The 14,920-nt window shown below is 46.8% G+C and overlaps 1 protein-coding gene across 1 annotated transcript in view; it reads left to right on the top strand.

The window, feature by feature from the left end:
- LOC147638084 (cyclin-dependent kinase C-2-like) overlaps positions 1–14,480 on the top strand; it is a 30,035-nt gene extending 15,555 nt beyond the window's left edge. Inside the window, exons 4-12 of the mRNA XM_086797968.1 lie at positions 6,633–6,662; positions 6,767–6,876; positions 7,044–7,116; positions 12,277–12,397; positions 12,556–12,673; positions 12,841–12,980; positions 13,084–13,141; positions 13,314–13,384; positions 13,491–14,480. Of these exons, the coding sequence (XP_086654094.1) occupies positions 6,633–6,662; positions 6,767–6,876; positions 7,044–7,116; positions 12,277–12,397; positions 12,556–12,673; positions 12,841–12,980; positions 13,084–13,141; positions 13,314–13,384; positions 13,491–14,007 (1,238 nt within the window). The 3' untranslated portion in view covers positions 14,008–14,480. The remainder of the gene's footprint in view (positions 1–6,632; positions 6,663–6,766; positions 6,877–7,043; positions 7,117–12,276; positions 12,398–12,555; positions 12,674–12,840; positions 12,981–13,083; positions 13,142–13,313; positions 13,385–13,490) is intronic.
- The last annotated feature ends 440 nt before the right edge of the window (positions 14,481–14,920 follow it).

The raw sequence follows: 14,920 nt of genomic DNA, 5'->3' as shown, positions 1-14,920 counted from the left end.
TGAGAGTCTTGACCTGAAATCCAGACTCTTTCTCCACCATCACGTGCCAATCCTTGAGCCGAGCAAAAGCCTGGTCCTTCTGGGAAAGAAAGTAGACCCACGTGAATCTGGTACAATCATCAACAAGCAGCATGAAGTAGAGAGATCCTCCCAAGGATGGTATCTGTTGTGGTCCACACAAGTCAGTGTGAATCAACTCCAATGGTTTCGAAGCCCGCCTGGAAGCCTGCTTCGGAAAGGATTCCCTGTGCTGCTTACCACGTATGCAAGAACTGCAGCGTCCTTGCCTATTACCAACATCTGGCAAGCCAACCACCATGTGGTCCCGGAAGGCGCGCCGCAAAGCATCCACATTTAAGTGGCCAAAACGAAAGTGCCACAAATCTCCGACCTGAGAGCCTGTCAGTGAGGAGAGTGCAGAGAGCTTGTAGATGCCATTCTCCACACCGCCTTCCCAAACAACTTTGCCTGTCTCACGGTCCCTTAGAGCAACTGAATGCTCCTCAAATTCCACCCGAAAGCCAGTCTTGCATACCTTATGCACTGACAGAAGATGAAAACCCAGAGCAGGGACACAAAGAACACGGGAAGCATGCTTGCCCCCCTTGCCGTCGGGAATAATCTCCATCCGGCCCTCACTATGAATCGGAATAGTGGAGTTATCGCCAATAAAGATACGACCTGACTGCCGTTTCAGATCCAGAAAGAAGTCACGGGATGGAGTCATGTGCCTGGAAGCACCACTGTCGAGCCGGGTATCCTTCGCGTTGAAGCCAACTGCCTCCTCGCCCGAAGATGATGAAGCATCGGAGTCCACCATCTCCAAGTGCACAAATGCCGGAGTCTTCGCAGCTGAGGCTGAGGAATCAGCACTCTTCCCTGTCCGCTTAGGGCACTTCCTCCAGTAGTGGCCTTTCTCGCCACAATCATTACAAGATCTTTCGGCCTTCAGCTTCTCTCGTTCTGGATCAGGCTTCTTCTCAGAAGACTTCTCGGGTGAAGCCTTCCCTTTGCCCTTGTTGGTATTACGGCCTTTTGACCGTTGGCCAGTTAAGGCCTCCGAACCTCCGCCGTGAGGAGGGTTTGTGAAACGTTCCTCCTGGTCCAAGACCATTGGCACAAGCTCCTCCCAAGTAATGGTGCTGAGCCTGCCACTCATGATCAACGAGGAATAGAAAGCGGGATACTGACCAGGCAAGTGGGAAAGTAACGTGATGGCCATATCTTCGGATGATATCTCTTTCCCAGCTTGAAGGACTTCCTGCTGAAGGGCCTGCAGCCTGTTAATGTGTTCCCGCATCGTCGAAGACTTTGCAGGGTTCATAACCCGCATCTGCACTTCCAAGGATATCCGCTTCATGGGTGACACCCTGTTGTACAAAGAAGCCAAGTGCTCCCATATGCCTCTCGCCAGCGTCATGTGCTTCCCATGGTTGATCACCTGTGGTGTGCAATTGAGGAAAATAAATGACCGGACCCTGGCGTTGACACGATCCCACATGTGTGCCTATGCCTCGCGGTCCTTCCTCGTCGATAATAACTCCCCTTCCTCAGCTTCCGGCCGTGGCACCCCGATGATAATAAAATCAGCAAGGTCATATGACTCCAGAACTGACTCCATCATGACCTTCCAGATGCCGTAATTGGACCCGTCCAACTGACGATCCACTGGGAACGTGGGGAGAGTCGGAATCTTCACGTGCTTCTCAGCCATCTCTAGTAAATCTGCCACCGCGGAGAGTAACCTGAAAGGGTGGGTGGGTGGGTGGGTGGGTGGGGAAAAAAAAATATCTGAAAATCTGCAAGTGGCTGTCCAACACCTTTGCCCGCCTTCCTCTTGCACCTTCTCTTCCCGTTCAGCCCGAAACAGTCCACCAATCAACAACCTGTTGCTCCCCCTCTTGCTCAGAAAAACGCCCAAGATCTCCTAGAGCCTAGGGCTCTGATACCATGTCAGAATATGCAGCGGAAATGATAACCAAACTTGGGTACACGAGCAAGTAGACTGCAGAAAATAATCAGCACAAGAAACACAGAGAGATAGGTGTGTAAACTCTTCTCTATACACAAGATCCCGGAAATAGTGAATGAGGAAGTGGTGGGGGCTGAGGGGCAATATATACAACTCCATGAGGGCAGTCGGCCAGCTACAGAGAGTGCCCACGACTGGAGAAAATCCCACGACTGCATAAATATATACAACTCCATGAGGGCAGTCGGCCAGCTACAGAGAGTGCCCACGACTGGAGAAAATCCCACGACTGCATAAATGCAGTCGGCCAGCAACCTGATGCCCACGACTGGTGTAAAAACAGTCGGCCAGCAACCCTGATGCCCACGCCTGAAGAAAGTCCAGTCGGCCAGCTTTGGGGTGCTCCTGGCATCACCTGGCAGCCCTCCCACCACTAGGAAAAAATGGGAAAAATAGGGAAAAAATACGGGGAGTGTGGAAAAATGATATACGGGCGGGCACACCCACAACATAGGCCCTGGTGTATACAAATAGACAGGAGATGACTTTTAACATTCCCTTAGTGCTAGGCTTCATTATGGTTGAGTCTGCCGTGCATCTCCGGAGGTTTGAAAGAAACTCCATACGAAGGTCTTTGTGTGAATATATGCTCTTATGTGTGTGTGTGTGTGTGTGGAGTGCGTGTGTGAGAGCTTATCTTGATACAGAGTTCTACACCCACTATTGGGCACTGATGACGTTAGTGGTGATGTCGTAGTATCTAGTCCATACTATGCATAATGGAGTTGATAGTTATATAGTCTCGTGGGTTGACTACCATGAGTATATAATATGCACGTTCCTAAAAGGTGAATTTGGGCATGTTCCTGGATTCATCTAGGTATATAGTCTTGTGGGTTGACTACCATGAGTATATAACATGCTCGTTCCTAAAAGGTGAGTTTGGGCATGTTCCTGGATTCATCTAGGTATATATATGATATTCTCCTGGCAATTCATGGCATGGATGAGAGCTCCACCTTGCTCAACTTTTCGATCGGACCTCATGGTAGATTAGTGAGAGCAGAGCTCCCCTTGGAGAACTTTAGGGGATGCACGTTCCAGATTGTGAGGGTAATCGTATTCTATGCACATGAGTGGCACATTGACCCATCATCGGCCAGGGTGGCCAAGGAGAGACTTTGGCGTTTATGGAGTCGGGAGAGCCGGCCCATCACGCGCCTCTAGTGGGACCTGGGGGAGTGGACTTGGTATGATCTTGCAGACTCGGAGGAGACTCTGGGTAACCCATTTTTTGCATACACCGCATGGCTTGGTGGTAGGATCCAAATACCTGAGGTCGAGGGCACTTCGGCAACAGCTGGACACTGATAGTCCCAAGGCCTTTGACATCACTCTCTCTCGGATTTTTGGAAGTGTCAAATCCCCACGGATCCCCTCGTGATCGTCCTTGGTTCGAGACTCGAAACCTGCAAACAAACGAACAAACAAACAACAAGGGGGTGCAGGCCTGACTCACCTCCCAACCATGACAACCGTGGGCAACCCCACAGTCTTGGCTGTCCCCACCGAGCCACGAGCTGAGCTAACTAGGTTGACGTACCGACCAATCTCCTCCTCGCGACGTCCCATACCGCCACGAAGCTGCCCTCGCGGCCTCGAGACTGCTGCCGGCCTCGGCTGTGTAAAGCAGGTGCACGTCTGCACTAGATCTAGACTCCAAGACCATAGAGCTCTTACAACTCGCGAGACTCTCTATATCCCAATAACTAACCTTGGCCACCCTTTTATAGGCTCTTGGCCGGTCATCGGGCGTCCACACTTGGGCGCCCGCTCGTCCATACTTGGGTGCCTGCCCGTTAGTTAATCCCTAACTCAGCTCGTCAATCGAGATACACACTGTGCACATGACATACTGCCCTTCCTCTAAGAGCTCACTAAAAAGCCAGGGTAATCTCTCTGAAGAGTAGTCAATGTCTCCCATGTAGCGTCCTTCGCAACATGATCCTTCCACTTGATCTTGTATTCCGTGATAAGCGTATTATGCAATCTTCTTTCACAAAATCCAAGAATCTTTTCAGGTTCGTGCGGAACAAATGTCATGTCCTCGACATCTATAATTTCTTGAGGAGTAACTAACTGACCTGTTCTACCTAGTACTTCCTTAAGTCTACTGACATGAATATAGGATGAACTTTCACATGAGAAGGCAAAGGGCACTGCCATCCTGGCGTAGGCGCTGCCTGGGTGGCTACGCAAGCTTGGCCGCCTGGCATAGGCGTTGCCTGGGCTGGCCACACAAGCTTGGCCGCCTGGCTTGCAAGCCTTAGGCGCCTGTAGCCGCCGGTAGCCACCACTTGCAAAACTCGCCAGCGCAGAAATCCGCCAGCGTCTCCTCCTCATAAACGTGTCTCTCTCACTCGTTCATTCAACGAAAAGCAAACCTGCTTTTTCTTGTTTTCTCTCTCTACGTTCATGCGACTGCACAAACGAGTCATGCCTCTTCTTTGCAAAGCAAACGACCCTTACTAAACTACCATCCCCATCAACATGGGTCTCTTTGATGAAGAAAAAACACATGCTATTCTGAAAACAGCAGTATGCACAGAAAAAACAGCAAGCTTTTTAACACATACCTTTCTTCGACCTCTTCTTCTCTACCTACCAACTTGCTCGTTCACGAGGTATGCTCTGATACCACTGTCAAATCCCCACGGATCCCCTCGTGATCGTCCTTGGTTCGAGACTCGAAACCTGCAAACAAACGAACAAACAAACAACAAGGGGGTGCAGGCCTGACTCACCTCCCAACCATGACAGCCGTGGGCAAGCCCACAGTCTTGGCTGTCCCCACCGAGCCACGAGCTGAGCTAACTAGGTTGACGTACCGACCAATCTCCTCCTCGCGACGTCCCATACCGCCACGAAGCTGCCCTCGCGGGCCTCGAGACTGCTGTCGGCCTCAGCTGCGTAAAGCAGGTGCACGTCTGCACTAGATCCAGGCTCCAAGACCATACAGCTCTCACAACTCGCGAGAGACTCTATATCCCAATAACTAACCTTGGCCACCCTTTTATAGGCTCTTGGCCGGTCATCGGGCGTCCACACTTGGGCGCCCGCCCGTCCATACTTGGTTGCCCGCCCGTTAGTTAATCCCTAACTTAGCTCGTCAATCAGCCTGCCTAGTTCTAAGCTTCCCCAAGCCTCGAAACTAGTCTTGCATGCGTGTAGCACACGGTAGATACACACTGTGCACATGACAAGAAGAGGCTATTGGACAGTTTTCGACCTCGGGAGATCACTCTCTTGTTGTGGCTGTTGGCACATAGGAATTCGGTAGCAGGCACGTGGTTGGCCATTGGAGGTAGACCAGCATCATGTCCGAGTCATGGCCATCTCCAGGAGTCTTAGTGACATTGTCTTTGGGATTGCCCGAAGGCTCAGCAGGTTTGGCAGCGGATTCTCCGCATCTTCAGGGCCTCTTCCCGTACTATCACACAGGGCACTGTTGCCTGTGCCACTGAGGCCGAGGTTGTCATGGCTAGCGCTTCAGGTCTCTCACCTTCGCACCTCGATAGTGCCAATTCCAGCCGCATCTACTGGTCACTGGACTCCTGGTTCAAGCCAGAGATGGGAGATTTGTAGCAACATTGCCGTATGGCACATCTGGAGACCTCGATGCAGCGAAGCCATTGAAGGCACCCACACCCCGCTTACGGAGTCCATTAGGAGCATCTGGCTCGACATCATTTGTACCCTCCGCTGCCGATGGGGGAAGCTTCAGGGTGGTTGAAACCGTATGCAGAATTGTCGGGAAGCCTTTCCGAGGCTCTAGCGACCTGGTCCTTTTCTCTCAGATAGTGGTGGTGAGCCCACTTGGCAATGTAGACCACTTGTGTGGTTATCCACACACCCCTGCGATGATTGTTCTTGGAGGTGTGCCCGTATTAATGTGGATTCTCAGGCAGTGGGTTAGTGGTGCCACCACATAGCCCTCTCCTTGTAGAGCGGCCAGCTGGAGGAGAAGTGCATCCTTCCCCCTTTTTTGTTCATTGATCCTCGCTCTAAACATGGAGGTGAGTTTGTACTTAGCCTTTTAAGGCTGTTTTTTTGGTAACTAATAGAAGGATCTTGTATCCAGAAAAAAAACTGGTGATGGTAAGCTGAGAGGAGGAGTGATGGGGGTGAGGATTTCTGAGTAGCGACTCTCTGTGTCGGCTGAGCTCCAATATGAAGAGTCCGAGGCACATTTGATCTGGGTTCTGCATGATCCGGGATAAGGGTCCAAACCCCTCTCTGAATAAACAGACATCGAAATCTCCCTCTGATCTCATAGTAGACTGGGCACTGGCAAACATAGTGCTCCTCCGACTCAACCCCGGTCTGACAGAGTATACCTTCTTGTCCTCTCTGGGTATCCCCTCAGCTCTACCAGTCTATCCTTAGTCTATGGGATGATACGCGAAGCTGGCCAAATGGCTATCCTCATAGCATGGGACATGAAGACATCTAGATAACCTTGTCTCTGTATGAAACCATCGGCTGTGAATCTGAGGAAATGATCTCTGTAGTACTGCATCTTGGAGAGAGAGAGAGAGAGAGAGGAGTGGAGGGGAGGGGGGCTAGTAGCCTGGAAATCCATCTGTCTGGTTTTTTGCAGGCCCTGAAAGGGATGAACATGGCAAGTCAGGTATATGCTAAGCTTTGATTGTTATAGTCTTTTTTAAATTTCCTAAGAAGCAGAAATGCTGCACGTAATGCCATGTGAACTGAAATGTCTGATGGTTGCTGCAGAAGGAAACAAATATAAGGGTAGCATATACATGGTCTTTGAATACATGGATCACGATCTTACAGGCCTGTCTGATCGTCCAGGGATGAGATTCACAGTACCACAAGTGAAGGTTTGTTCTCTAATGTATTTTTCATGCAGGCATGTCTAAAAAGGTGATGCTATTTTTGTGTTATCACATTCATGAATAGGTTGAGTCATTCGCATGTGGGTTTGTACTAATTCATTCTTCTCTGGACTCCTGAAGTAGGCTTGGTGTCATCTTGAATGTTAGTGCAGTGTTACATGAAGCAATTGTTGACTGGGCTTCACTATTGTCATGTCAATCAAGTCCTGCATCGGGATATAAAGGGTAGGCCTCTTTTGATGTTAGGTTGTGTTTTAAAATTGTTGTGGCTTTTTTTTTCCTGTTTGAGAAAGTGTATTCTTTCAGCAGTAGTACAAAATTCTTTTCGTCAAGGCCAATTACAAACCCACAAACAAGGAGGAAAAAACAAAGATGATCAAAGGGAATGTTTTTTTCATGGTTGCCCCCTTTAAAGGGAGACAAATACTTGGTGTGGGGGTGGGTTGGGATTGTAGAACCATCGGGGATCTTTAGGGGCTTCAGTAAAGGATGGGTTCTCGGCTGGGCTGCTGCAACTGCAAGGAAGGGCTGCTGTGTGCTTCTTAGCAGTCATCTATTGACACCCATTTATGGTCTTTTTGCATTGGGCATGCAAAAATTATCAAGATTTGAACCTGCAAATAATCCTGACTTGAGAGTCCTTTGGTGTAAAAAACTCATGATTTCAGTGGAGCTTGGAGTGACGGTGTCTGACATTGGAGTAATCATGTGGGATGTGAGGTGTGCTTTGCATAGTCTTTAAGACATCCCTATGGAATAAAACCCCCAAACTTGATTGAAAATAACATAAATGAAAACAAAAATGGATCCCAACACCATGTCATTATGACATCAGAGGGTTGTAGCATAGCATATGGTACTTGGGCACAAGGATCAACGTTTAAGGTTACAGCACAAGGAATATTTGGTTGAAGGTGCACGATTATGACGATGGCACAGCTGCAGTTAACGCCTGCCCTCACAATTGTTTCATTGGCAACAATGTGGCCTTGCCCAACTTGTCAACCAATGTGGCAGCTAACGATGTGGCCTTGCCCAACTTGTCAACCAATGCATTCAAGCTTTGTTGTCAATGGTGTTGGAGAGAATTGATTGGCAGGTTAGAATAGAAACGCCCCATCATACAGGAAAAATTGTAAGTATGGTGCTGGGAACTTGCCAATGCCGGCTCTGCAAGATTGCACACACTGTCATTTTCCTTCTGTACAGAGGCAGCTTGTCTGTACAACTAAGCAGACCTTTAGTTCAGCGTTATGTACAGCCCCAGCCTGTCTTTGGATCTTGTCTGTAAACCTGAGCCCTTTGCATACAGGGAGCACCTTTCCATACACCTGATTTTCCCATGCAATGTTGCATTAGCAGCTCCACACCTGTGCTGAGCCTTGCACACAGCCTTTGCAGGTCGGAAAATAGTCTGTACATTCCTACACCTCATGACTTGTCTCATAGCATCATCCTTCTCTCTCTTGCCATCTGTCAAAGCTTGCGTGCACATGGGAAGGAAAGATTGCTAGTTGCTTTTTCTCACTTGAGGCCACTAAGTGTTTTGACTAAGCTACTCTCCTTTTCATATCAATCTTGCACAAAAAGATGTAGAAGTACAAGAAAAGCACTTGTTAAATAAAACACATGCTTTTTCTCTCTGTTGCCCTGAGGTTATGATGTAACATATGAGAGTAAAGATAAATTAATATGTCATATTTGTACAGTTCTTGTGCATGTGCTAGTCCCACAAGTTTTTCATGGGGAATAAATACATGCAAGGTTTGTGTCAAATAACAAGTCATGTGCACATGCCGGCAGATACAATCATATAGCCATTCAAACCGACGCCTGGACCACACTAAAGATCTATTCTAAACTGCTCATTACAGATGAATTTCCCATCTTACATAGCGTTGATAAATCTTGCCCCGACTCTCCTACTTCAAGTTGGGAATAGGTCTCCCTTTTTTCATAAATTAGGAATAAGCTTCCTTACACAAGGTTTTAAAAATGTTTAGGTCCATGTTACAGGCAGGTGACAGTTTGTCTGGCCTTTGGTCACCCTCCTGGGATGGCCTTGGGAGCATGAGGTGCTTGACCCAAGTCGTGCTGCTATGGCTCTTGGTTGCTCTTCCAAGCTTCTGATAGAGCAGCTGCAACAATGTGGCACGAGCAAGTTGAGGAAGGCCTTCGTAATTATGTAAGTCCGCTATTCCCAAAGAGTTACTGATTTCCATTTCCCCCTCCCACACTTTGGGTGGCCTTTTAAGTCATTGGTGTTGAAGCTCCCCCATCGGTCCTCCCTTCCTGAGCCGGCGTGCCCAAAAAAATAAAATAAAATAAATAAATAAGTTTCTTAAAAAATTGGAAATTAAAATGTATTGGCATTAAGCTTGTAGCACTCTATGGTCTTCACCTTTACAGGTTCGCTAAGTATGAGAGGTTGGCACATAATACTTGTTCAATTATATTGCCACACATGTTAAGCAATTTGTTGCGCCTTAAGAGACGAGATGGCATCAGATTTGTCAAAGCTTGAGGCCCATGTCAAACATGTATGTGAGGGGTTCATTTTAGGTATGATGCAAGGGGCATCATTCTCGAAAGATGGATCACTTAGGGCTATCTAAAAATTATAGCTTATACATAGTGATGTATGTGGTCCTAGTAGGACACCATTGATCAGGGAATATCTTTACTTTTATTGATGTATGTGGTCCTATGAGGACACCATCGATTGGGAATATCTCTATGTTGTGACTTTGATTGATGACTACTCCAGGCACACCTAGGTGTATCTGTTGTGAAGGTAAAGTCGGTTTTTACATGCTTTAGACACTTTATTTTATGGCTAAAAATGTGTCTACATATAAAATTGGCACCCTTCATACAGATCAAGGGGGGGAGTATATGTCAAAAGAATTTCATGTATATATGGTTGGAGCCCCACCACCCACATTATTTCTTCCTTGACTATTTCGTGTGTCGTAGCATCAAGCTCAGCCTTGGAAACATGGCCGTTCTCTCACCAAGCATCCCTATCAGATGCCTCAAGATATGGTCTCTTTTACATGTGCTGGGTCGTAAAATGGCCATTCTCTCTCCAAGCATCCCCATCAGATGCCTCAAGATATGGTCTCTTTTACATGTGCTAGCAGAATGGTGGGACTACGAGTTTCCGAACCATGTATGTGAAGACGAATCTTCAATGCCATTAAACGTGTTTGGTGAAGAGTTTGTGGCATCATTGGTGGAGTTGGGAGTTGTGGCACCACAAGTGGACATGTCAATGGGTGCAGACTTTGTTGAAGCTGGTAGGGCATGGTTGCAATTTTGCTTCTTAGCATGGTAAAATTTACTTCCTTGAGTATGTTCCACAGGATTGTGTCCTTAGGGAGGTCTAGCTATCAGAGTTCAACTTGTAGTTGTTGGATGTTGTTCTCATGATGCAAAGTACAGGTGGATACATGTTTCAGCAAGAGGCTTCTCAACCTGTGCGTTTACAAGAGGATTCTCATCAATGGCTTGTTCATCATGAGGTGTTTGGCGAATGGCAGAACTTCATCAAAGCACTACTTGATCAAAAGTTTCATTGATTGTTACATTTGGGGTTTCTTGTGTTGACATGACGAGGGTGCAATGTCGGTTTCAGAATTGTCTCAAAGCTTTATCAAAATCCTTGGGGCATCTCATACCTTTGGTTAGAGGAGACCCAAACTCATAAGTACTTTTGCTGAACGCCCATCTGGAAGCTAAACACCTTGAGGACGGTTGCAGTTTTAGTGGGGGAGATTGTGGTAGTCCTTAGTGCCGGCTGCTTAGGACAGCCAAGGGCTACTCAGCAAGAATCAAGTTGGACCTGGTTTGGAACTGTTTTAGTTCAGTTTTGGGCACCAATTGTCACTAGTCATATGGCCTTTTGCATGCCCTTTATAAAAGTTGATGTGTACACACTGGGATTTAAATGTGTAAAACGCCCCATGGCTTCGATTGGATCAGGCTGCTCAAACCAGTCTAATGTTGTTCCAAACATTTCCAAATCCTCAGTGGCCTTTGATTTTGCCTAGATATTAGTGTCCAGAGAAAGTCGCGCAGGTTATCGGCAGCACAGGTTAGCATTCTTGAGACATAATCTTTCGTACTTGACCACTGGGACCCATCATGTTCAACTGTGTATGCATGGATGATCATTCATGTTTCCATTGTCAATGCGATTTCTTCCACAAGGCTTACATGGCATTACACAAACCGAGGTGTTCTAGATTAGGGATTGTGGGAGCGTGGCCAACACCTCATGCCCTCTTGGTTGACTTGGAAGAGGAGGGTGGCATTTCGCTGCCAACTTATTGAGGCCTGGGCCCTGAACTACTAGATGTTTGTGGCGTAATCTAGAGCTTAGGGAAAAACTTCTTGGATGTCTTATTTCATGACAACAGAAACAATGGGCTTTTGGGGGTTTTTTACTTCCTTCTTGGTGCTTGCCTTAAGATCTTGCTGGTGGCTGACCTTTCGTCACGTACTGTGCTACCACTAGCGCGTACTTTTGCGCAAGGACCGTTGCCATGTTGAAGGTTCCCAGCTCCAATCCCTCCACAAGAAAAGCTTGTATGTGATTCAAGTTCTTTTATTTACGTGCTTATGGATCATTTTATGTGTGTTAGTGGAACTTAGTGAATAATTAGATCTCGTGAGGCAGTGCCTTTTACACAAGCCCACATCAGCTTACCCAAGAAACAAGCCCCCCCTTTCTCTAAGCAGGGATACAAAATGGAAATGAAGCCTTTTTCCAAGAAAAGATCCTTTTGTTACCAAATATGCAGCCGAATCACTCAATGTATGGCGTGATAGTGCCTTCTATGGCCTTGCTGCAAGGAGCATGCCAAGTGTGCCATGCTGTTATACCGCTGATGACGCAGGGGCATGCGGGCCTCCTCCCAACTGGGGCTACTGATAACGGGGCTGTCATGATACTGTGATGAGAGAGAAGAAGGGCGAGGTCCTGTCCCATCTCCTCATATGCTAGGACCGGTGCTGTCCCAGAATCCCTAGCTACTGCCCCCCAGGTGGGTTCACACACCCCAGATCCAGAGTAAGTGTTCACACACACCAGGCTCTGAATCCCAACATGGATTACATGTTTGAAGCTCGTTCTTTTAATGGGAAGCGATGCGATCAGAGAAGCCTATGTCACAAGGTAGTTCTCAAGAGAGCATGCATGCAACTTGTAATTTTTTTAGAAACACTCATGCCTCTTTTGTCACCATATTATTTTTTCAAGCATTGTATGCACTCATATATGAAACAAGTCATGCATCAGATTCCATTCAACACAATTTTGAACTTGTGTTTGGATTGCAATACATTTTCACAACGAAGTCACATTTTTTAAATGCTTAATAGGTTCCAATTTACTCATCGACAACAACGGAATATTGAAGCTTGCTGATTTTGGACTGGCAAGGTCATTTACTGGCGATCAAAATGCAAAACTGACCAATCGTGTGATAACGCTTTGGTACAGGTGCGATGTTGAGTGTGGGTATCCCTTTTGTGTACAGTTCATTAACTAGTTCTGAACTCAAGGGTTCCTTTTCAACATCCATTTTGATTGGACTACATGAAGCGTAACTAGATGAGACTCATCCTTGACCATAAAGTTGAGGTTTCTTGCCACAACAGGCCTCCAGAACTCCTGCTGGGCTCAACGAAGTATGGGCCTGCTGTTGACATGTGGTCAGTTGGCTGTATATTTGCAGAACTTCTACATGGAAAGCCCATTTTGCCTGGGAAAAATGAGGTATATCTTATGTGTTGATACCTATTAGCTGAGAGATGGTTCGTGTCTCCATTACGTTTGCATGTAGGAGTATTTCAGGTCATAACTGTGGACTTAGTGATTTTCTAATCTTGCAATCTAAGTGGCAGCAAATGTATTTCTTTTGACATCTGCTGCTGATTCTGCAGGTTGAGCAGCTGAACAAAATATTTGAGCTTTGTGGGTCTCCAGAGGAGTCAATTTGGCCGGGTGTTTCGAAGCTTCCATGGTTTGTCCAGTTCAAGCCGGACAGAGTAATGAAACGGCGAGTGAGAGATGTCTTTAAACAGTATGTGCTGTGGACATCATAAATTTGATTTGAGATGTTATTCTTCGAATTGTGTACATAGGAATTGCCTTTTTGATAATAAGAGTTTCTAATGATGGAACAGTTTTGACCGACATGCCCTTGATCTTGTAGAGCGTCTCCTTACTTTAGATCCATCTCAGGTTTACTCAACACCTTGGATGTGCTGCTGTCCATATTGCTTTTGTGTGCTCGCTTTGTTACTGTGGGAGTGAAAGGTTTTCCACAAGAAACACCCACAGAAAATGGTGCATTCCGCAACAAGCTGCTGACATGTTGTCTGATCATTGTTGACATGCCTTCTTTTCTGTGCAGAGAATGACAGCTAAGGATGCTCTAGATGCAGAATACTTTTGGAATGACCCCTTACCGTGTTTGCCAAACAGGTTCTTCACTTGTGGTGCTAAGTAATATAAACATTCTGGTTAAGTAGTGGCATTACTTAAGGCTCTGATTTGGGCTCATTTCACGTCATGGTGTGCTTCTGATCAGCCTTCCTAAGTATGAAGCATCTCACGAGTTTCAAACAAAGAAAAAGCGGCAACAGCAGAGGCAACAGCAGGAAGAACTGGCTAAGAGGCAAAAGACACAGCACCCTCAGCCTCACAGTCGTCTGCCTCCATTACAGCAACCTGTACAAGGACATATGCCCATGAGGCCTGGGCCCAGCCAAGCTGTTCACAATTCAGCCCCTGTTGCAGGAGGCCATCATTATGCAGGCCAGAGAGTCTCTGGTGGACCTCAAACTAGGTATCCTCAGGCTGGTGGTCGCCCACCACATGGAGGCCCTGGTGGAAGCTACAATCAAAATCGTGGAGGCCAAGGTAGCGGGCATGGTCCAACACAAGGTGGAGGTTATGGTCCCCCTTCAGCTAGTGGTCAGCCAGTTCGAGGAACTGGATATGCCAGCGGAAACCCTGGCTATGGGCAGGGGGGTTCTTATTCTGGTGCTGGTGGGTGTAGAGGTCCAAATATTCCTGGTAATGGACGTGCGCAGCAGTATGGTTGAGGTTCTTCTAAAGAATGAAATTGTCTGTCTTAAAAGAGGTTAAAAACGGACACTCAGCTGTAATCCTGATGGCTTGAGCGCTTCTATTGAAGTAGCAGCTGTTTGTGAAGGGATGGTCTCCTGGGTTTATGGGCAGTTCTCTCATGTACTCTCTACATCTAGTGTTATAGAAAATTTACTTCTGGTACTGTTGGAGTTAAGGTAAAGTTGTGACAATATTTATTGGATGTGTATTTCTTCTTCGGCATACGCAGTGCTTGGCTCAAGTTTTGCTGGTGAGGTGAGTCGTTACTGATAGCTATTTGGGATAATATTTTGGATCTTAGCAAGTTTTGGGAGTGTGCTATGTATCTTTTGAATAGAACACTACGAAGTCGGAACAGGATATGAGCAGCCCTTCCAAAGCAAAGCGAAGAACCAGTTATGGTTATAAAAATGAAAGGTTCTTTTATTCCTTAGTGCACAAAGGTGTCAAAGCAAGCATGTCCAATTTAAGTTCCCCCCCCCCCCCCCCCCCCCCCCCGAATTGCGAGTGTTGCTTTGGAATGCTTGGATGTCCAGGACTAGCAAGGCACAAGCCCTGTTTGTGTCGCTTGATGGAAGTGTGAATCAAGGATAGACTTGCCGTCAGCCACATGTTTCCAAACCTTATTGCAGGGTCTTTTCTAGAGTTGAAATTCTGATTTGCATATTGTAGGAGCTCATGCTTGAGATGCATTGCATGAAATAGCAGGATGTGCTTTTGTTTATGTACGGTGTCATTTAAAAGGTCAAAGTTTTTAAATGCTTGTTAACTTGCCTACATATTGATCGTACGCCGATCATAAGTCTCTATGTTGCCTCAATTCTAATAGGTATAGTCCTATACATGTCTGATCTCTGTAATGCATCATATGTGACAGGGGCTTGTCCT

Source organism: Cibotium barometz, chromosome 5 (genome assembly GCF_041138505.1).
Source record: "Cibotium barometz isolate CiBa-2024 chromosome 5, ASM4113850v1, whole genome shotgun sequence".
NCBI lineage: Eukaryota > Viridiplantae > Streptophyta > Polypodiopsida > Cyatheales > Cibotiaceae > Cibotium > Cibotium barometz.
Note: the sequence above shows the minus strand (reverse complement) of the source record. Positions and strands in the feature narration are given on the sequence as shown.